Source organism: Clarias gariepinus, chromosome 19 (genome assembly GCF_024256425.1).
Source record: "Clarias gariepinus isolate MV-2021 ecotype Netherlands chromosome 19, CGAR_prim_01v2, whole genome shotgun sequence".
NCBI lineage: Eukaryota > Metazoa > Chordata > Actinopteri > Siluriformes > Clariidae > Clarias > Clarias gariepinus.
Genome location: NC_071118.1, coordinates 767,411 through 791,934, shown reverse-complemented (window position 1 = coordinate 791,934; position 24,524 = coordinate 767,411). Strand labels below are relative to the sequence as shown.

The 24,524-nt window shown below is 41.0% G+C and overlaps 1 protein-coding gene across 1 annotated transcript in view; it reads right to left on the bottom strand.

Moving 5' to 3' along the window:
• gabrb4 (gamma-aminobutyric acid type A receptor subunit beta4) overlaps positions 1–24,524 on the bottom strand; it is a 68,853-nt gene that overhangs the window by 30,521 nt on the left and 13,808 nt on the right. Inside the window, exon 3 of the mRNA XM_053478489.1 lies at positions 1,874–1,941. Coding sequence (XP_053334464.1) covers positions 1,874–1,941 — 68 coding nt within the window. The remainder of the gene's footprint in view (positions 1–1,873; positions 1,942–24,524) is intronic.

The window sequence follows — 24,524 nt, the reverse complement described above, 5'->3', positions numbered from 1 at the left end:
TCAAGTTCTCCCACTTAAAAAGATGGTATTAATAGCATCTGTTATCAGTAAAAAAGACACCAGTCCACAACCTCAAACAGTCACACTCCAAACTCCACTATGGCCGAGACCAAAGAGCCGTCAAAGGACACCAGAAACTAAACTGTAGACCTGCACCAGGCTGGGAAGACTGAATCTGCAATAGTTAAGCAGCTTGGTGTGAAGAAATCAACTGTGTGCAATTATTAGAAAATGGAAGACATACAGGACCACTGATAATCTCCCTCGATCTGGGGCTCCACGCAAGATCTCACCCTGGGACCTAGTGAATGACCTGCAGAGAGCTGGGACCAAAGTAACAAAGGCTACCATCAGTAACACACTGCGCCGCCAGGGACTCAAATCCTGCAGGGCCAGACGTGTCCCCCTGCTTAAGCCAGTACATGTCCAGGACCATCTGAAGTTTGCTAGAGAGCATTTGGATAACCCAGAAGAGGATTGGGAGAAGGTCATATGGTCAGATGAAACCAAAATAGAACTTCGTGTTTGAAGGGACCAGGACGAATGATCCATGTAAAGGAAAGAATGAATGGTGCCATGTATCGTGAGATTTTGAGTGAAAACCTCCTTTCATCAGCAAGGACATTGAAGATGAAACGTGTCTGGGTCTTTCAGTATGACAGTGATCCCAAACACACCGCCTGGGCAACGCAGGAGTGGCTTCACAAGAAGCATTTCAAGGTCCTGGAGTGGCCTAGCCAGTCTCCAAATCCCAACCCCATAGAAAATCTTTGGAGGGAGTTGAGAGTCCGTGTTGCCCAGCGACAGCCCCAAAACATCACTGCTCTAGAGGAGATCTGCATGGAGGAACGGGCCAGAATACCAACAACAGTGTGTGAAAACCTTGTAAAGACTTACAGAAAATGTTTGACCTCCGTCATTGCCAACAAAGGAGATATATCAAAGTGAGATGAAATTTTGTTATTGACCAAATACTTATTTTCTACCATAATTTGCAAATAAATTCTTAAAAAAATCCTACAATGTGATTTTCTGGATTATTTTTTCTTATTTTGTCTCTCATAGTTGAGGTATACCTATGATGAAAATTACAGGCCTCTCTCATCTTTTTAAGTGGGAGAACTTGTACAATTGGTGGCTGAATAAATAAATTTTTACCCCACTGTAACTGTAGCATAAATATAGCAACACAGGTGGGTCCCCTACTTACGAATGAGTTCCGTTCCAGAAGCACGTTTGTAAGTCTGATTTGTTCTTAAAGCCGACAAAGTGAATCCTACACGCCTTTGACATAAATATACAATGTAAAGCGCATTGATCCATTCGGCTAAATCTGCCCCCGTTCCCCACACAAACATGGAGCCAAAAGTCAGAACCACGCCTAAGAAAATGAATCTCACAGTGAAATGTTGTCTCTGACCTTTAAATCATGAAGGAAATCCCAGACGCATTTTTGTCTCTGTTTCTACTCTGTTTTCTCCCCATTGTAAGCTGTTTTCCACTGTATAGGACTGTGATCTCTTGTTTTGATGAGGATTTTCCGAAATTAGAATTTTCTATCATCATTTTCTATCATTGTGCTCCCGGACTGATTTAATTTGACTAATTTCTTTACTTACACATTGAAAATATTGTATATAATTGTACATTTTGATGGTAAACTGATACACTGCAGTGTCTTTTTTTGTACAATACACGAGAGCTATTTCCTTGATTGAACCGGAAATAGAACCGCAGTCCATTCCTATCTGAGGAACAAGCTGATCTGTCACTGTGGTTTCGGTTCTAAACGATTCCACCAGATGTGCCGTGGTGTTCTGGAATGCCAATGGAAGTCGTCTATTACAGTAAGATGCACTAAAGCGTAACTTACCATGTTGACTTCTGAGATGGAGTCAATGCTGGCGATATTAATGCTCATTCCCACAATGACTGGGGGACCTGAAAGAAAAACAAAACAAAACATAAACATAGGAGTCAGGTCGGTTTCTGAGCTGCAAGTAAACCACGTAATGCAGTTCTCTTTCAGGATGCTTTCTGTGCCAGCGGTCAGCTATAATGACACTGACACAAGGTCAGGAAGCATTTACAGTAAACCTGCTCCCATCAAATGATGGCAATTCTTTCAGGTGCACATTACTTACTCACAGAGAACAGAAGGAGTGCAGAAAGGCATTCTGGGAACTGCTCGTTCTGATCAATACTGCTCTTTCAAAGTAATGCAATTGGTAACAGGGTATAAAACATATGCTCAGGCCCATTTCGGAAAATTTTTGATTTGTAATAAATTTAGAATTTAATTACAAGAATAATTTAACATTCATTCATTTCTTTGCTGATCGGGCGTTTCACAGATTCCACAGTACCATAAGAGAGTCCGTATGTAAATGGAGCTTGTGTATTATTGATTTGTTGTTGGCTGTACTTTGACTGACTACTTTTAAAAATCATGATGAATGATTTAGAATCAGATGGAGAAATAAGGATTTCTAACCTGCTAGGTTTGGGGAGAGTTGGAGACGTATGGCAATATAATAAGCTGCCGAGTCAGAGACGATCACGCAACGCTCCTGAGACGGAGGGTGGATTTTTACATCATTCCGCAGTAATGTTCACTAAGTAATAAAATAAATAAAAAAACACCACCACCACCACCAAGAAAATACCATAATTGTATATTTTAAATACAATATTTTTATTAATCGTTTCAGTACTTTTAGGCCCAACAATTCCTGACGAATGGAGTAACAAACACCAGCTCTGGTCGTGTCTTTTGTTAGCATAACATGCGCTGATGAAAGAGAGAGCGCGCTGCTAGAAATGGGGGAAGGGGGCGGGGCTTCCAGATGGTGTTAGTTCAAAAAAGAGAGTTCAAGACGCGAGTCATTCCAGCTTCATATGGCAGATAAATTATTGTCTGTTTTACTGCGAGATATCTATAGAAATAAAGAAAGGGAAACGACAGTAATGCACCTACAAGCCGCCAAAATCACTACGAAACCCAAACAAAAGAAGAGGCGTGGCTTACTCCGAAAAAAATGCAAAGTGAACCCTCAAAGATGAACGGACAGATCAGTGTATGTTTACTCTTCCTGCTGGAGGTTTAAAACCAGTTGGTCTCACATATTCCGAGACCGTGGTGCTAAAACCCAGACATGTCCGTGGGCTTCAACCTGAAATAATAACATCACTGATTACATTAAAGCTAATCAGATTTCTTTTAGCTTTGACCTTTTATCTCCTTTTTAAAAAACTATTTTTTATTTCAATGACGTGTGCCTACGCTAGTCTTAAATAAATTATCTTTGGCTGTTGATTTTTGTCGGAGTGATAATTTGCAACTAGTGCGAAATGTGTTTCTGGAAATATCCATCTATCCATTTTCCATGCCCAGAGAACTTAGGGCATGAGGCACGGTACAGGCTGGATGGAGTACCAACACATCACAGATCACATGCACACACACACACACACACACACACACCCAAACAAACATACTGTAGTATATTAAACACCATTTAGCCTACAGCTCATGTTTTTAGACTGTGGGAGGAAACCGGAGTATCCACACACACACACACACACACACACACACACACAGACTGGACCCGGAGGTGCGAGGAAACAGAGCTAACCACTAAGCCATGTTGGCGTTGACGTATAACAAGGCTATGGGCTCATATAATCCGAGTAAACATCAGAACCCGACGATGATGATGATGATGATGATGATGATGAGGACGATCATAACTGTCTAATATCATTTAGAGACACCATACCTCACCAGCCTGGTGTAAATGCAGATTCTATTTGGGGTTGTCTCTGTGTGAACCTTGAGACTGAAGTGGAAACTAAGTGTTAAATGATCTCGCCAGCGCTCGCTCTCGTCTGCCGTGTTCTCGCTCCATATGGTTTTCAGAGCCGTGCTTCATTACAAGTCACTTTGTTTTCCGATAGCGATCGGCCCTGTCCCTGGCGGCCTCCTGAGTGAAACGGCTTTGTACACGGGAGCGGAGAATCAGAGTTCCCGATCGTCAATTGTGCAAAGCTCTGACGATCGGCAGCAGATAGTCGTGAAGTACAGAAGGGAAAAATAAAAAAGAAATTAACATTGTTCCATGGCTAGGAGTCCCTGAGTGTTGTGTTGTAAAATGTCCATGCTACAATATGGGCTTTGTTCCATCACTCACACACTTCCTCGCCCGTGCTTCTGCGGTCGTCACTGAGGAACGTCACGAACGTCTAAAGACTGCATGCAGGTTATGGGCGAGACAAAGCCGTGATAATCGAGACGTTTATATACAGAAAGAGACGACACAGATGGTATTCTGATAACTAAATATATCACACACCAGTCATAGTAATAGCCAGTAAAAGCAGGCTTAAGATAGAGTTAAAAATACATCTCCTTTAAGTAATCGATAAGACTAATTTAGTGAATTTGCCAGGCTGGTGAGGAGACCGACTGCATCACGTCAGCGAGGAGCATTAACGTGCATTACAACCAGGAGATTTAATCACACGGGACTTTGGTTCTCATAAAACGCTTCAGTTCCTGGGAGTGGTGGAGTCGGAAAACTGCCAGCTATGAACAACACATCTCACTGAGAATCACCAGTACCAAAAGTACAGTACTAAAACAACAAAACACGTGATGTCACTAATGAGTTTGAAGATAAGTTGTGGTTAATGAGGTTAAAACTAGTGTAAAACTGTCTGTGTCATGGCCCGGGTCACCTCCAGATCGAGTGCCAATAACAAACTGTTGGACGATGATGAAAAAGGCAGAAGTGGTCAATAAACCGTCTGCTGCACATGAACTTCAGGAAGCGATCAAGCACACGTGGGTTGAGAACTGAAGACGTCTTTCTGACTCTGTTCCCAGTCAGATTCTGCAGGTTTTATAGAATAAAGGACTTAAATACTAAACATTGATTGTTGCAAGGCAATTTTATATATAAAAGAACAAATCATTTTTATTATCTTGATTATCATTATCATCTATATAAATAAAAGAAGAGACCAAAACTCGCTCTTTCAGTGAGATCTTAATGTTTCATACACCGGAGGACCCGAACGACCCGGTCGTTTCAGAAAAGTGCCTGTCTGTAGCCAGAGTTTTCATTTGTCGAACTGTGGGCGCGTCTTAAATCGACCGCTGGACAGAACTTTATGAAGCTCCTGCAGTCCTTAGATCTTCACCTGAAGTTTAATCTGCACCATCAGTGAATCTAAATGTGGAGTAAAAGCGATGTTATGAACAGTTATGTGTGGGATTTAATAATCTACTGTAAAATAATCTACTAATGCGCTACTGTCTCAATGTAAACAAACACCTGCACCAATAGATATTAATTAGAAAAGATAAAGTGAATATTTTTACTGGGATTAGTTCATATTTTCACTTTGGCTGAAATAACAGCGCTGAAGTATAAGTATAAGTGAACAGATATATAGTTTTGGAAAATGTTTGCAAAGAAACCTGACGCCACACAACAGGAACACACACCTTCGGGTATCGCCGAACACCGGCTCCGTAAAAGCATAATTTTACCCGCGTGTTTTGTCTTATTTTGCTACAAGGACAACGGAGGCGCACTGCAACGGATCAGTTTTTGTCTTTTTGTTTTTAAAAAATGCTCTGCAGGTTTATGTGTGTGTTTAAGATTAAACGAGGGCAACGGCCTGTACATTTAAGTGGATCTAAGTACATAATTGGAAGCGTATTATACCTGTACATCTTTAAACAGAGGCATTAAGCTGTAATAGGAAAACCGGTTCATGGAAGACGTTACATCCCACAATGTCCATGATGCATTTTATTTTTTCAATACCAGCCACTATAATACCATTATAGTCTCATTATAATAAAAAAAAGGTCACACTGTGGGTATGTGGTTCACAGAGCACCATACACACACACACACACACACGCGCACACACACACACACACATTTACATATAAAGACAATTACGAGGAGTAAATCCACCTGAGATGTACGAGGAATTTTAAAAACATGGAGGACACCTACACGGACATGCGTAAGCCCAATGCACGGTGTTTCTTCTTCTTCAGTGGTGGCTTGTCAATAGGGGCAGGTCTAACAGCACCTCACCATGAAGGATAACTTAACTGTTTAACAAACGTTAATAAAGTCATCATTCACGAGCACTTTTCAGTAAATGAAATGTTAATATTTGACAGATTGAAGCTCATGTGCCACCACCTTTCTAGGCGACATCGCCGTGCTCACTGCCCCATTTAGCTCCATAATAATTATTATAATTATTACCCCTAGTGGTCAGAAATGGTAGCGCTAGAAGAGGCCCATGAGTTGTTGCTTGCTTTTTGGATTGAAGGTGGAGCAGCGCACAGGACAATTAATGTCACGGTTGCCAAGACTGTGATTTGTACTTCAAATTGGACTGCAGTTAAGATATTTTCCTATAGCAGATACTGGGAACTGTTGTTTTGTTGATGTTTTTTCAACTGTACCCATTAAGGGTCACCTCAGCGGACCTGTGGATTTAATTTTGAGAATTGAAACCAGGTTGTTCACATTTCTATTGTAAAGATAAAGAGAGTAGAACAGGGATGATAATGGTTTCCTCCGGGTACTCCGGTTTCCTCCCACAGGCCAAAGACATGCAGGTTAATTAGGTTAATTGGTGTTTACAAATTGCCCGTAATGTGTGAGTGACTGTTGACTGGAGGTCCTACCACAGTCATAAAATAAGAATAAATAAAATGGTCACCATCATTAGCCACCCTAGTTGGACTACAGAGGTTCCTAGATGGATGGAATAATAATAATAATAATAATAATAACTAGACAGGTAAATTTTCTAAAGAAAATGTGAGTGGTTGCCGGGGCAGAACCCTGGGGCCTTTGGGCCTTTTATAATGACTATTTATGGGATGAGTTGCTAAGGTGCTCTAAAGTGGTTGCTAGGGCGTGTCTTGACAGCTTCACAATGATCCTGAGGGATTGATTGGTTGCCTGAGTAAAATGAGCCCACCACCATGTCTCCATGACAACGGAATCCACCGTTCAATAGCAATAGTTACCACATCAGGGAATGCAATAGTGAGCACTTCCTGTTTGCCTTCACCATAATATGTCAATGGGGCAAATTTGGGCACCTCTTGCACCCCAGGGGTACAACTTATACCCTCTTGTGGGGGGGCGGACAACATGCAAGCCTCTTCAAATGTGGAAAATTTTAGATTTCGACAAAATTCTTGCTCTGCGCTAGAATCTGTCAAAGTTGGTCTCAATGTAAATCCATGGGATTTTTTCGGGCAGTAAATTGCCCCCTTCTTTAAAAAAATCATAGCACCCCATTCCTGAATAAGCCGCATGATTTCGACACCTCGTCACAAAAAAAGAAAGAAAAATAAGCAAGATAATAAAAGTGATGCTTTGCTTTGCAAGCGTCAATAATAATAATAATAATAATAATAATACATGTACATGTATAAACATGTGTTTGCAACACTGTGACCCTATGTCCCCCACACACAAGCAGAGAAAAAGTCAGAAGGAGTTTGTCAGGCAGTAAGTTTTCCATTACCTTCCTTGGGTACGGTACATTACCTTGCAGGTAACCCCTAAAAACCCATCCATACCCCCTATTAAAAGTCCAATACATACAGTTCATACAATTCTGAAATATTACCCTGCTGAAAGTGCATCTGTTTAATCATGGCAGCTCACTCACTTCTCCCTCTTCACTGAGTCTCTGTGCTGAGTCGCTGACACGGCAGCCCACCTCCACCCTAAACCCCCTGCAGCTCAGGCATTTCCAAAGCCAACTCCTCCTCATAAAGGTGGGAACTAGACAAAAAAACTCCAGGCATCTTCATGGCACCGTATCACCAACCAGCAATGATTTTCCCCGGAGAACGTCAAAGTAGATTCATCAGCTATTTACAAACCCCGAGATCTCCTGCCCTGCTTTTCCTTCCTCAGTAACAGAAGCGGAGTTAGATAAATGCGTTTCTGTGACTGTTGATGATGTTCAGTTCTAAATAAGTCCACTTTCCTGCATTTGAGTCTCATCTATTCTACTAAAAGCTTGTTTGGGCCTCACGCTATAAATCCCTTCCTGTCAAAAACACTTTGACGTTGCGTTTGCTGAGTGTGTTGCCCATATTATTTCCTGATTATCTGTATAATTGTATAATGGGTGGCGTTATATTGCATGTGGGTGAGAACGCTCTGCAACTTGAGCTGGGCCAAAGTGGACGAGTTGATTTGCGAGTCATCATCATCATTGCAGATAATGATCCCCCATTTGCTGAAGTTCTAAACTCATTCTAAACACAAGCAGGAAGCACACGGCTTAATCTAAAGCTGAAGTGTTTCTATCAAGGCGAATTTCACCTGATGAAAAAAAAAACTTTAAACAGTTTAGATGATTCTTTTCAAACTTGTTTACCTTTTTTTTAACAACAAGATTTTAATTTCTTTCAATTATTCTCTACAGGAGCAGCGCTGACACTTCTTTCATCTGCAACATGCTTGTACTGTACTTGTTATTGTTTCCATGGCAACAACTCATTCAAAGAGGCGTGTACGGTTGGTTACGTAGAACATAATCATGGGGCTAATAATTAATTTATTTTAATAAACACCTTTTATAATAACCAACTTATAATTGACAGTGTTATGAAGCTTATTGCTTATTGGAAGGAGTCTCCAGTGTCGGCGCTTTGTAACAATTAGCAGGTTTTATGATGTCAAGAGATAGAACAAACAGGGAACTTATCAGGGACTTTATGTCACTAAAGCACCGCTTGTCGTAGTAGTTGCCTCTACACTGTATTGTACAAATGTTTCCTGCTTCCTGCCTTTTATTCACTTCCTGCAGCATTTCCTGACTACCTCTACCAAGTTGACCTCTTGCAGTGTTTGTGTCCTTTGTGGTCCTGGTGTTCATGTCAAAGCACGTCTTTCGATTTTGCAGAATAACAGTTCAATACCAGAACACATGGTGCTCTTAGTGGAAAAGCTCATTTCTTTCTCTACAAGATGTTCCGTGTTGCTCCGCCCGCATGCGGACCCTGACACGCGCGTGCTAACATACCCTGCGAATGGAGTGTGTAGGTTGCATTACCGCCGCCCCTTTATGGACATGTTCGCGGACTTTTGTTTCATCGTAAGTATCCGAAGTACTTTCAGTACTGTTTCACTAGGGCTTGGACACCATAAAGGTAGAAAGTCTTCTCAGGACACCTGAGCCATGATCGGATCACCTGCTTCTTAAACTGAAAATGACGTATATCTAACAGGCTGGTGGTGATGTCATCTGTGACAACACGTTAAGGAGTTAAAAACTCCATTTATTTCTCTATTTAACTCTGCCTGCTTCCTGCCTTCCAGGAACTCCTTTAATGACCCAAACATGTGCTGATGTCTTGGAGCGCGGCCAGGATCGTCATTCATAGATGTACGGCCTTCTTTAAAACATTCACACTGTTAAACTGTTTCACTGCGTCTTATTAAGAGTCTGTACTGAGCTTGAAGTCTGTAACGTCACTACATCCTGCCTCCATTCACCAGAAATTTCATCCTGCTTTGACTTGAACAGCCCTCGTATATACTGTAGATAGCATTGTATGTTTTTAAGAGCGTTTTCTTTTTGAGTCTTTTCAAGTCCTTTCTCCAAGGTTTTTTTTTCCCCTCAGCAAAATATTACAGTAGTTCTCCATATAGTGTTGCATATACAGTAGTGTTTTCTGGTTTAAACCCTTTGCATGAAAGATGAGTATGGATTCGTTTCCAATAAAAACTGCATGACATTGGTGTTCGGACTCTTTAGAAGTAATCTTATTGATAATTCATAAACATTTGAAAAAAAAAAAGAAAAAAAAAAGAAAGAAATCCAACTAGATTACATTTGTTTTTAAAAATTAGTACAAATTCTGCCATGATCTCTGAGGCTGGTGGATGTAAGTGTGAGAAATCTATAATAATCCTCCAGATCCTGAGACAAGGGCTTAGTCCAAAATCATACAACAGCCACTAGAGCTAACAGACTGGTACATGCAGGAAAACCAGCGTGCCAAGCGAGCGAGCGAGTGAGTGAGTGAGTGAGTGAGTGAGCGGGCACGAACGGAAATGCCAGAGAAACCAGCTGGCTGAAACTGGAACCAGGAAAAGATCTTTGAGCTAGAAGGCTGAGAGGTAAAAACTGATAATCAAAAGAAAAAACAAGCAAAACAAAATCATTCTGTAAGGGAGCGTAATCTAGAATTTTAGACAAATGCATTGTTCAAAAAAAAACCCCAAACAGACACCAGTCACTAGAACGAACAAGCAGCTGTTACTATAGAAACGATAACGATATTAATATTCATATAATCCTGTGATTTATGTTTCAGGCAGAGCTACCGTCAGAGGCTGCTCTTATGGAAGATTAATCGACATCTGATTCCAGAATTCAAAGAAATGATAACCTTGGACTTTGGGACAACAAGAAAAATCGGCGAGCAGCACGCGGCGCTAACTTCTAGGATTCCTGAGATAGCTGACTAAGACAAATGGTAACGCACTAAACGCCAAACGTGAGATTATTCCTTCCACCTTTTGCATACATCTTCTGTTTCACCTGAAGTCTTCTGATGTACAATCCTGCGTGTTCACACCCATTCCTTTTCCCCTCTCTGCCTCTCCGCAGACAGATGGCACTATAATCTATGTACATATTTAAATGACAAATGTTTGGCAGGTGGCATCTCTGGAGGTGCTGACTATGTTCAGACGACCGGCTTGTTTCCCCCTGATGCCGTTGTTTTCCTAAACAGCGGCTCAGTCACCAGGAGCTCAGCTTGACTGAGAGAGAGAGAGAGAGAGAGAGAGAGAGAGAGAGAGAGACGGCTCGACACGGTCAGGAGGAAGAAAGAGCAAAAAAAAGAACACATTTATAATGATGAATGATGGATGATGTTCCGTCCTAGAGCCCCGGCCGATCCTTACAGGTCAGTGGTTCCTCCCTGACGTGTCACATGTCTCCCCAACAGGTAATGATGACGATAATGTGTTGTACTTCGTAGCTTTAGGGTGGAGCTCTGCATGCTTTATTAATACAGGAGCAGCAGAATGTATAGCATCCATCTGTATGATGTATAGCCGCGGACCCTCGGGTCTAACACGGTACTCTGCTAGAGATTTATTACCTCAATTAGCTCAGGGGCTTGATGAGCTATCATTCTGTTGGGGAGCGTAACATGAGTATGTCTGAAAGTACACGAGGCACAATCAGACGAGCAAGCTGGAACGCTGTACGAGGGACGAAGAGATTAAACTTTACAAAAAAACAACAACAACAACAACAACAACATAAAGACAACATGTCAATGCATCTCACAGTCCATCAAGGTCATATAATAATGCACAATTTTCCATAAGGTGGATGCTACATACTGTAGGGGCGTTCAAGTCAAACCGGGACTTGTGGTTCAATTTCTGGTGAATGAAGATGTAAAAGCGTTTGACATTTACGCAGTACAGAGATGAGACTCTTAGCCGCGGTCAAACATCTGAATGGTGCAAACGCTTTAAAGAAGGACGTAAGTGTAAGAATAACGATCCCGGCCGTGGTGGAACGCCTGATCCTTGAAATTTGGAACTGTACACACATTGACCACTCTGACATTACAGGAACTCGGCTCGACACCCCCTGTACAGTCCTGACCTCGCTTCAAGACACTTCCACATGTTTGGACCATTAAAGGAGTTCCTGGGAGGCCGGCGTTTCAGACATCCCGTGTACTGAGGAAGAGAAAACATTCTCCCTTGATGGTGTCCAAGCACGAGTGAAACACTAGGAGAAGTGCAGTAGTGTATCAGGGGATTATATAGAGAAATAAAAAGTACAATTAAACAGATGAAAAGTTTAATTTAATAATGAATAACACATCACTTATGTAATGTTCCTGAGCATCCATGGAGATCAATAAACAGTTTTTTTTATTATTAGCATTCATCAATAAGCGGTTATTGTTATTTTGTTATTGTTATAAGGGTTCATTTTTTTTATTAATTGTACTCTCTAATGAAATTCATTCCCACAGGACCCTTTCTTTTTAGTTGTGTAAGCATCTCACTGCATATCACACTGTTTATGGCTGTGTGTGTGACAATTCAAATTAGAGTTCATTAAGGCAAAAATAAACATGTGGATAAAAAAAAAGCTTGTTACCGAGAAACCTCAAAGAAGTCCTCTATTTGTAAGATTTTTAAGATTTTGAAATCTCGTCACTGACTGTTACAAGAGGCTGACTGTTACTGGAGACTCCTTTCCAAAGATTGTTACACAAACCCATTTATCATTAGCTTCCGGTTATGTACGCCATTCTCGACTCCTCGAGCCGTTCTAGGGAATGAATCCCCTCGTTCTGATTCGAGAACTCAAATCTATCGGTGGCATCATGTTTTTCGATGCAGATCGCACGTCAAAGCGAAAATAAACACACCGTGCCCACAGTGGAGCCCGTCTTCATTGATTATGTAAGGGGTGGCGTACACTGCCCTCTTCTGCCACTCACGGATCATTACTACACTTTATACCGATTTAAAAATCTCCGAAGCCGTCCCAAACGTATTCGGAGCGTATTTAGATCCCCAGCCGCATTAAAGATTTACTTCATGATAAAGTGCAGATGGAAATACAATCTGGTGCTGAAATCCATTACTGCCTCCCGTACTATATTACTGACATTAAGGATGTATATTATCACTCAGCGCTTCGGCGGCGTAATTGCATCGAACGGATCTGGATGAGACGAGAGTAACACGCATTCCACTGAAGCAGGCACGCGCGGCGAGAGCTGCGAAAGCAACTCCTGGCAGAACGGCGGAAAGAAAATACCACTCTTCCTCTGGATTCGGAATTCTAATCATCAACTCATTGCTTAGCAACAGAGGGGTTACATAGCAACAGGGCAGCATTGTCATTTTAGCATTGCGAAGGGAGACACAGTGTTGTTTTCTCCCCCCGTATGTTGCTTTCAATCCGCCTTTCATTTTATCTCCCTTCCTTTTACAATCAACAACATCTTAACAACACCGTTATTGTTTTTGTTTAAGCAGAGAACGGACATCTTGTTGTACGGGGGTACTCGATTACCCCAGGCGGAGGACACAGGGATGGAGGGACACAGGGATGGAGGGATGGAGGGAGAGACGGAGGGATATCTCCAAAAATGATACCTTTAAAAATAAAAACTATATGGTGCAGAAAACGTTCCTTGTTAAAACCACGATGATGCTGAAATCATCGGCGAGTCCTCGTCCGTTCCTTTACCTGACGTTCGTAGTTATTAACACAGTGTTGACATTTATAAACGTGGTGCTGGAAGGAGATGAGTCAGAACCAACAGCCTATTTATTATGCTTTAATGGTCAATGGGAACACCTACACTGAGCACAGCCTTCTAGTGGAGCAGACAAACAATCAAAAGCCACGTCATCGTCACCAAGAATAAGAATAATATTTAAAAGAAACCTGCATTATTATATAATTAAGGTCACACGAGTCGTTTCGATCTGTATATGGTGATGAATGCAGGATGGAAAGATTGGCTTGCATTTAATTTTAGATGAGTAAATCCCTCAGACAAGAACAAGAATGGAAGGCGATTATATTCGACTATATCTCCGTGCTGTAAGTCAAAAGGACACGGCAGACATCCTGTGCCCGCACCGCCGCCTAACATGAACCATTCTGCATTTTTCCAAACAGTTCAGATCCTCGAACAGTTCAGGTTCCTCCAGAAAGCCATTTCTAACCAAAAAAAAAAAAGAAAGAAAAGAAAAACAAGCTGAAAAGTCTCCTCCCGAGGTGCGATTGAAGAGATGTGCTTTAAATAAATACCACGAGTCTGACTCCGTCTCACATCCTGCAGTAATTAAGCCGGTAATAATCTAACCCTGGCTTTATTCGTCTCAGAGATTTTGCAGACGCATCCTGGTTTCCAAGGATACGACTCATGCATCGATCACTCGCCGTCCACTTCATTAGGAACACCTCTACACCTACATCTGTACTTTCAATTCATGCCTCAACTCAACCTTTAGGAACGGAACCTGATGGTTTTCTGCTGTTGCAGCTCATTCGCGCTAAGGTTTGAGATGTCGAGATGCTTTTCTGCTCGTCACGGTTGTACAGAGTGGTTGTACCAAGCTGGTCGTTCACCTCTGACCTCTGCTGCGTTATCTTTTTTCTAACCATTCTAAAGCCAATGTATAAAAAAAATCCCTAGAGATCAGCACTTTCCAAAAAAAAAACAAAAAAACCCCACACACCAGCCAGTGAACATTGAGCGTACTGCTTATGTCACCTTTTTTTCTCGCTTTAACTTTTAAGCAACATTTGTTGCTTCTTTCTCGTTTCTGATTCTGCTGATAAGTAGAGTTTTCACAACGCTGAATGATGTAGGCTGTGTTCCCCAGTTCTGTGCACACTAAATAGGCCTCGTTTCGCTTTCTCTCTCTCTCACTCTCTCTCTCTCTCTCTCTCACACACACACACACACTCCTACACACGGGTACACCTCCAGGAAAAGAAAGTGCAAGAGTATCCTTAAGTAAAAACCGCCTCCTCGAGCGTTCCCAGCCACAGATCAGCGGGATTTCTCTCCCTGTTAGGATGCAGATTGTTCACACGTCACGCGTGATCCGTCCTCTGCCGTGACATACCTGAGATTTTGTGCTGGAGATTTATGGATGGTGCATAATCATAAACAAAAACACAAACACACTCTCATTTTTCATGGAGACACATGAGAGGGGACGGACTAACAAGCCTGCTGGTCGAACCGAGTCATTTATTATTAACAAAGACACTTTACGTTGGACTGGGAGAACTGGTGCGGAACGATGATGCATCCTTATTTTCTGGCGTGTGTATACTGCAGGAGTCGCTGTGTATTCTGGGAAACGTACAAGATTACTTTTTTAATAATGCACACAGGGATGTTCCAGACTCCGAACCTGGGTGGATTAGTAAGTGCTTTTTAATATAAATATAACATACCACTCCTGCACTATTATTCCCACCTTTTTTTCAGTCTTGACAAGTAATTGGTTTCGCAATTGGACCATGATTTATTTCTCCTTTTTTTTCCAGCTGCTTCTGGTTTGATCTGATCATCTTACACGTCTTTTAGATGGTGCGCGTTAGCTGCTAGCGCCTGTGCCAAAGGTATTTGGAGAAAGCGCTGGTGTCCATGACAACCTAAAGCTCAGGTGGGAGGTGACTGCAGCAACATGATGTAATCTGGTACACATCAAAGAGGTTGAATTCTGTCTCTGATTTTCTTTCAATCTGCTTCTTTCTTTCCATTCTGGCTCCTTTTTTGTTTTTGCTTTTCTTTTCTGGACGGTCCGGGGTGCAGACGCGCTTCATCTGCTCTACGTCCAAAGACAAATGACCCGATGCCAGGAGACGCGACTCATTTTATACAAAACACCCACGGTGCAAAGCTGCTGATGTTTAGTATCTACACGCTATAGACTTCTCGTATTATCATAGTCTCAAGCTATGGAAATCAGAAGTTGTGGATTAATTTTCCGGAATGGTGCGGCTCTGACTGGTTTATATCAGAACACTCGCTCTGACAGCATCATACAAAGCAGCCTGTCCAGTTTAGGGTAACATGGAACGTTCTTTAACAAAATCCTTGATGTAGTGCATTTTTAGGTCAGGAGACATTTTAATTTCATGTGTGTAAGGAGTCTCCAGTGTCAGCACTTTGTAACACTTTCCTGACGCTGAGGAACTGATGACTTTATGTTTTCCAGTTTCTGAGTCACATGATAAACTGATTGTAAATTAAATGTTACTATAATCAATTAAAAAGTAACATTTTAAAGCTGCTTAAATGCACAAGTGTGTGCATGAATCTTCCAGAATGTTATGACCAACCCCAGTTGAATTGCACACCACTGATTATCAATTACATGCCAGTAAACTGGTGTCAGAATCATGGCGGCCAAGGCTCACCCATGCCCACAGGGAACCAAAGGCCAGCCCGTCAGGTCCAATCCCACAGAAATGCCAATGCAGCACAAACAATACAAAAACTCAACATCTAGTGCATCACAATACGCATGGGGCTCAGCCGGCAAAGAGCCCGAGGCCACCAACCCGGTCTGCAAACTCCCCAGATCCCAACCCGGTCAAGCCCCATTGGATGCACCGGACAAACAGGTCCGATTTATGGAGACCCCCCTCTGCAACTCACAGCACCCAAAGGATACCCCTGCAAACCTCCTGGTGCCAGACACCATCACAGAGCCTGCAGAGCCACGCCCCAAAGGGGCCGGAGCTGCACCGGTAGCACAAGGGGAACCCAAAATCCCAAAACAGTAGTGGTTCAGAATGTCAGTCCATGTAGCAGCGGTATAAACATTAATCTAGCACAGACCTCAATTCTTAGTCTATCAAACAAACCAAATAGCTGTTTTTGATCATCTGAGGAAGACGTCACAGTTTTACAGTACCGTCCTCCGGAACTGGAACCGGCAGGTCCCTGTGGGGGGATGTGAGGTGAGAGAGGAGCTGAAAGGGCCGAGTGTTTACAGTCCCTCAGACATAACAGCCAAGAGCCAGGGCAATAAAAACCACACACCAGTGCTGATGACAGCTAGATTTAAAATGTGGCCTCTGGGGTGTGATGTGAAAGAACGAAGGGCTAGGGACCCAGTGGGCATCTCTCTCTCTCTCTCTCTCTCTCTCTGCGCCATGTTCTGCCAGCTTCATTACACAGAAATCACCCCACTCACAAGATTTTGGGAGCTCCATGACTCACTCAGTGCTCCCACTTGCCTTCCCAAACTGATGACAGGGCACACACTTTCACCTCCTGTCTCTCACTTGCTGTATCCCTCGTTCCCTCTGCAGAGCCCACAGGAGTCCGAGGAAACCACCACGGCGCACACCCACTCGAAACGGACCAGCTTCTTCCTGTTTTATGAGTGAATTGCTGACTGATCTGGAAATGTCCTGTATAAAGCTTCAGCAGTTTTCTCTTCTTTAAAGATGCGCACAAGCATTGTCACGAATGCATGACGAGCAACAGTTAAAGCTTATTCATGTCTCATAATAGGCTTATAATCATTCTCAACTGCCACCACACTTAGCCTGTCGCCCCGAGGGCCGATTCTGGGCTCGTTTGGAGGCGGGGCTCGTAAGTGTGTCTTAAATGATCGGCACTGTTCCCATTGGCACTGGAACTCGAGCAGTAAAGACGAAGCGTTTTTTTCGTTGTTTTTTTTAGGATGTAGTCCTGTTAAAAAATGTTTTTATCTAGCAGTAAAAAAATAACAAACATGACCCTGGTGGTAAAAGTGTTTAAGGCTGAAACAGGAAGCTACATGACAGGTTAAACCACGACACTTTACTTGGCAGAAAGCAGAAAACTAATGCAGATCTCATTTCCACCATTTGGTAGATGAGCTCCCAGACCACCATTTTTAAAAGGAGCAAGGTTTGCATCTCTGGAAGGCTCATAGGCTTAAAACCAATTATACAGAATTAAGGAGGTCAAACCAGGGGGCAACTTTTGGTTCTAAAAAAAGAGGACAATACAGAAGTGCCAAAACATGCAGTTCCTCAAATGTCCACCAGGACACTTGGCTCCAAAAGTAAGTCGATCCCCGTATAGTAGACCACTCACTCACTCACTCATCGTCTATACCGCTTTATCCTGTATACAGGGTCACGGGGGGCCTGGAGCCTATCCCAGGAGACTTAACTTAAGTTAAACACTCTCACACTACGGGCAATTTGGAAGCACTAATTAGCCTAACCTGCAGATCTTTGGACTGTGGGAGGAAACCGGAGTACCCGGAGGTAACCTACGAAGCACGGGGAGAACATGCAACCTCCATGCACACAGAGACAAGAACCGAGCCTGGCCAGGAATCCAACCTAAGAAACTAAGCTAGCTTGTGATGACTGCGTCAGGGAGGCGTTACTCAACCAACAGCCAGGCTCCATTCAGTCCACCGATTTGCTCATTTATGGATTAAATGGGGGTCTAGGCGGAGTCATGTCCTGCCAAAATGGCGATGCCCAGAGCTCCTACAGTTCAGCCCCAAAATCAATCTTTAAAAAACCTACAGCCTGTGGGTGACGTCAACGAGGGTTTGTCCAGTTCTCTCTATAAGTCTGTGTATGCAAAGGCAAAGTGTGAAAATGACTATTATCATTTTATAGTAAAAAAAAAAAAGCCTTTTAAATAAATATAAAATGCCGTATAAGCAACATAGCGCTCTTGGTACATGGCTGAGATCTGATCCCTAATCGCAAACCTAATTCGTTGACTTTTCCTTTACCAAAGCTTTTAAAGGTACTGAGATTGTAAGAGAAGGGGTGGAGAGCGTGAACACTTACTGATACAATTTACCGGCCACTGGAGTTTTTATTAGATTTCCCTGAAGTCCGCAGGGGCCACTTACAACGTGGATGGAATGGTGGGCTCCTCAAAGGTAATGCAATTTGTGGCTTTTGGTCCATGGTTTTAATTCTACTGGGATTTCTGGTGTTTCTTCTTTAGGACCAAAGAAATCAGAGGCTTGTACTTCATGGGTATGTACCCTGAGGATGTACAACCCGGCCTGAGAAGCATGAAATATTAGAATTGTTACTGTATCAGAATACAATATTTAGTAAACAGGCGTCTGAACCGACATCGATTATTTTAATTTATATATTTTTAAAGCTTGTACAAAAAAGTTAAAGGGGTGTCTAGAGGACTCATCCTGTGATATGGGACCTGACAATGAAGTCACGTGTGCAGGAGGGCTTTACTGTCATGTTGTCAGATATGACGTTCACGGGACAGTTAAGCGAGCAGGATCGAAACATCGGTTCTGAAATCATGTCGCTGGGAATTTTCTAGCGTTTCCGGAAATAATCTGAAACAGCTATTTGGATCGTTAAACAGCTCTCAGAGACATTAAGACTGCTGTTCCATCAGGACTCGCACCTCTCCATGCTAAAACAGGAGTCGGTGTAGTAATCAGTGATGATGTGGAATTGTGTATGAAGGCCTGCTGAGTGACATTCTCTAATCTGAAATCTTTCTCCCACGATAGACGTCTCACTAAACGAACACATAGGAGAGGAACAGCTCTACGCTGTGAACCACACACACACACACACACACACACACACATAAAATCACTTTGCATATTTCTAATTATCTTACATACATCAGCAATAGCCCAACATTTTTTTTTTTTTACAAAATAAATAAATAGATAAAAAGAATTAATAAATAAAAAGTGCTGTCATGATTCATGGCCTCAGGTGAGACAGTCACAGATCTCATTCCATTCTGTTAATTAAAATTGCGACATATTTTGTATGCAAGGAACACGAGCAGTTTTCAGAGACCCGCACGCTACGGAGGATGGATTCGGACACAGAGAGGTATCTCTCGTTGGGAAGAATGACTTTAAATGAGAAACCTCAATCTCGTAAAAATCATGGTCCTCGGAGGCTGACCTGATTATTGAGGTCATAAATAAGATCCTCGTGGGTGTAATTAGTCCAGTGTTTTCTCTCTCTCTCTCTCTCTCTCTCACACACACACACACACACACACAGCCCTCTCGTTCACTTACATGAACTGAAATAGCAAAGAGCTTCCTCACAATTTGGAAAGAACAAAGAATATCGTGTGTTTTAAAGAAAACGTTAGACTGTATCACAGGGTTCCTCTGAGAATTCACCAGGTAGTAGCCTACAGCATAAGTCAGGTCTGATAGCATCTTGCCTTATGTTGTTTGAGGCTATGTCGTTATCAATGTCATCCGGCAACACCAAGATCTATGATCTGCTCAAAAGCCTCTCCTGGATAAACCCATTAAACTACAACACAAAGGAGAAGAAAAAAACACACACACGAGCCGGACACTAAGAAGCTTAACCATGGCAAAGCCACTATGTGCACCCCTCACTAGGTCACGATTTGGACAGAGTGTCATTGTTTACTTCTGCGAACAACAATTTCTTTTAAAAAACTCTTCAAGGTTTGTTCTGTACACAGTTTTAAAAAGGAATCGTGAAATCCACATTAACTAAAAAAACCTGACGTGCTTTATTTTTTTTTCCCCAAAGAAAATGGCACGGCAATAAATAAGTATTTATCCAATACCGCAAACTTCAAAGCACTTTTGTAAGTTGCTCTGGATAAAAGCATCTGCCAAATGCCTCAATAGAGATGTAAAATAATAATTTCATTAACAGTGAGCCTACAGTATGTACAAAACAGACTCTATGGGTTAGGCTCTACATGAGTAGCATTATATAAAAAAGAAATCCACTGTCTTTTATTTTAAAAAGAAAAAAAAAAAACTAAACAAGTCACAGCAATAGTATACAGTGGATTATAATTTTCTGACACATTATAACCTTTATAAAGATTTTGTTCTTAAACCAAAGATAAGTTTTATCAAACAAGCTCATTTAAAATTCCTTCGCTCATTCTGAGTTGCGTCAACTCTGCATTTTTGTTTTTGTTGATGATGTCATCTGTGACAGGTGTTCAAATCAAATTGGGACTTTTTATTGTACAGAATAATAGAACACAGTTCTGAGAGTAAAAACTCCCTTTATTTCTCTATATAATCCCCTGATACACTAATGGACTTATTCTAGTGTCTCACTAGTACGTCGGCCTCCCAGGAACTCCTTTAATTGTGCTTCCAAACATGTGGAAACGTCTTGGAGTAAGGTCAGGACTGTACGGGGGACGCGGCAATATTCAGACTTTTTTAAAACGTTTTCATCGTTCAAATGTTTTACTGCGGCTAAGAGTCTCATTGCTGTACTGTGTTTGAAGACTTCTGTAAATGTCAATAATTTTTACGCCTTTGTTTACCAGAAATTTCATCACAAGTCCCAATTTGACTTGAATGCACCTCGTATGTTAGTCATTAAATGAATTTGAAGTTCAAAAAATACATTCAAAGTCACATAAAATAAATTTCGCAAACATACTGACATCATATTAATATTAGGAAGTATATTTTATTACTAATGAAACAATAGTACCTATAATAAAAATTATAAATCACTGTAAAAAAAAACAACAAAGAGAACTGTCCATGGTCCTGAACACTCCATTAGATAATATAACAATATATTTACTATTGTTGTTACTATATATTTATAATTTGTCTGTAAATATAGGAATTTATTTCGAACACAAAACTAAGCATCCAATTTCTCTAAAGATTATTTCCTGTAATATTTTAACTCTCTAAGTTTTTTTTTTAAACCACGTTCGTCCCATTTGATGGTGTCTTACAGGATTTTTAGACTCTAACCTGTAGAAAGATGGCTTCTCAGATCCTTAAATGGCTGCTGCTACAATCCACCTGCTCGCTGTAATAGGAAGAGTACGTCCAGGAAAGAGCAACAACAAAATTCTTAGGATTTCTCTAAGAATTATAATAATAATAATAATAATAATCCCTGATAAAACTAAGCTCTGTCCCTGACCTGGATCATATTTTACTTTATTCACACAAACAACAGCAATAAATCCAGTCCAGTGCGGAAAAAGATTATTTCCGAAAAGAGCTACGCCAAAACGATGCAAGAGCTGAAGAGCTAACAAAACTTATGATGTCCGCAGAGAGTCTCCCATCACAGTTTAGAAGTGAAGACTTTATGGACTTCTCCAATGAAAAAATTGATAGTATCAGGAAGAAAATAACGGAAGTTCAACCTCTAATAGCATCTCATGATCCAGTTCAGCCTAAAGCTTCACATTTAGATTTCAGTGCTTTACTCAGCTAAATCAACAACGTGTTAGATCCCAATCAGATTTTTAAAAGAAGTGATGCATACTGTTGGAGAGCGCTTCTAAACATTATTAATTCCTCATTATATCTAGGTCACGTCCCTAAACCTTCAAGTTGGCAGTTATTAAGCTAAAAAAAATCTAATTTAGACCCGAATGAAATAACAAATTATAGACCGATTTCAAACCTTCCGTTTATACCAATAATATTATTGATATAATATGCACATTCTTGCAGGAAAACAAGGAAATCCTTGAAAAATATCAGTCAGGTTTCAGGCCACATCAAAGTACAGAAACTGCATCAGATAAAATTGGAAATGCTTGTTTTTAGCTTCGGACCAAGGCTGATACTAGCTAATACTAGTCTTAGCTGATTTTAGTGCTACATACAACACTATAGATCATAATATTCTCATAGATCTCTTACAAAATCACATAGGTATTCAGGGACAGGCATTAAAATGGTTTAGATCATACCTGTCTGATCGATACCATTTTGTAGATCTAAATGGAGAACCGGCCTCCCAGGAACTCCTTTAATTGTGCTTCCAAACATGTGGAAATGTCTTGGATTTTGAGGTTAAGACTGTACAGGGGACGTGGAAATAATCTGCCTTTTTTAAAAGGGTTTTTACTGTTCAAATGTTTTACTGCAAGTCTCATCACTGTACTTCTGTAAATGTCAATGGTTTTTATGCCTTTGTTCACCAGAAATTTCATCACAAGTCCCAATTTGACTTGAATGCACCTTGTATGTTAGTCATTAAATGGATTTTTTTTCTTGTTTTGTTTTGTATTTTGAATAAATGATAATAGTTTGAAAAATCGAAAAATCTCAAATATCAAAAGTCACATAAAATAACTTTCGCAAAAATACTGACATCATAATAATATTATTATATTATATAATAATATTTTATTATTAATGTAACAATAGTACCTATAATAAAAATTATAAACAAAAAAACTGAACTGTCCAAGGTCCTGAATACTCTCTTAGACAATATAACAATATATTTACTATTGTTGTTACTATATATTTATAATTTGTCTGTAAATATAGAAAGTTATTTTTGACACAAAACTAAGCATCCATTTTGGCTAAATATTATTTCCTATAAGATTTTAACTTAGTAAAGTTATTTTTTCAAGCACATTCATCCCATTTAATAGTGTCTTACATTTTTAGACAAAAGATGGTTACTCAGATCCTTAAATGACTGCTGCTACAATCCACCTGAAACAACAACAAAATCTGTCTGGTATAATGCCAGTGAAATATGGGGACCCACAAGGGTCAGTTTTAAGACCTCTGCTGTTCTCAATATACAGTACATGCTTCCCTTGGGTGACATCATTAGAAGACATGGGATTAGTTTCCATTGTTATGCTGATAATACCCAATTATACATCTCAACAAAACCAGACGAAAGTTCTCAAGACTAACCAAGTGTGTCCAGGATATAAAAGATTGGATGACTGATAACTTTCTTTTACTAAATTCAGAGATAGACAGAGATATTACTTACTGGGCCAAAAACCAGTACACAACAGCTCTCACATTTCAGCCTGCGTTTAGAAGGATGTACTGTTACTACCAGCTCGACAGTAAAAAAACCTGGGCGTAATATTAGACAGTAACTTTTTTTTTTTCCAGTATCACAAAAACTGCCTTTTTCCACCTTAGAAACATTGCCAAACATATCTTATCTGATGCAAAAAAGCTAGTTCTTGCATTCATGACCTCCAGACTGGACTATTGTAATGCATTACTAGGTGGTTGTCCTGCATCCTCAATAAACAAGCAACAGTTGGTCTAAAATGCAGCCGCCAGGGTTCTCACTAGATCCAGAAAATATGTATTTTCCCTAATATTATCATCCCTGCACTGGCTACCTGTTCAGTTTAGAATTAATTACAAAATAGTATTACTTACATACAAGGCTTTAAATGGTTTAGCTCCCACATACCTAACCAGTCTTCTGATACGCTATAATCCACCACGTTCCTTAAGATCACAAAACTCTGGACTTCTGGTAATTCCCAGAATATCAAAATCTACAAAAGGGGGCAGGGCATTTTCATATTTAGCTCCAAAGCTTTGGAATAGCCTTCCAGACAGTGTTCAAGGCTCAGACACAGTTTCCCAATTTAAAAGTAGACTCAAGACTCTTTAATCTGGCATACACGTAACTCATCCCATAACTTCATACTCCAGTACATCTTTCCTGAATGGCAACTACACTAATTCTCTCCATCTGTTTTGTATTTTTCTACCCATCCCAAGGCATCTGGAGATTGTACCAGCTTTAGTAGACAAAGGCCAACCCTGCGAGGATCCTGAGGCATCCAGAGAAGGACCAGCTCCAGCTGGATTCTGCTTTATGTTGGTTGGAGCTACGCATCCTGCTCCTGTGCTCCCAGTGATCCAGACCCCATCTGCCCTCTGCACCTACTGACTCCCTGTGCTGAACTGGACTTCATGTTAATTTAAATATCTTCTGTTATATTGAACTATCACCTGCATAACACATATGATATTATATAATTTCTATCTGTTATCACCCAGATGAGGATGGGTTCCCTGTTGAGTCTGGTTCCTCTCAAGGTTTCTTCCTATTGCCATCTCAGGGAGTTTTTCCTTGACACTGTCGCCGTCACCCTTGGCTTGCTCATCAGGGACAATCTCGTTATC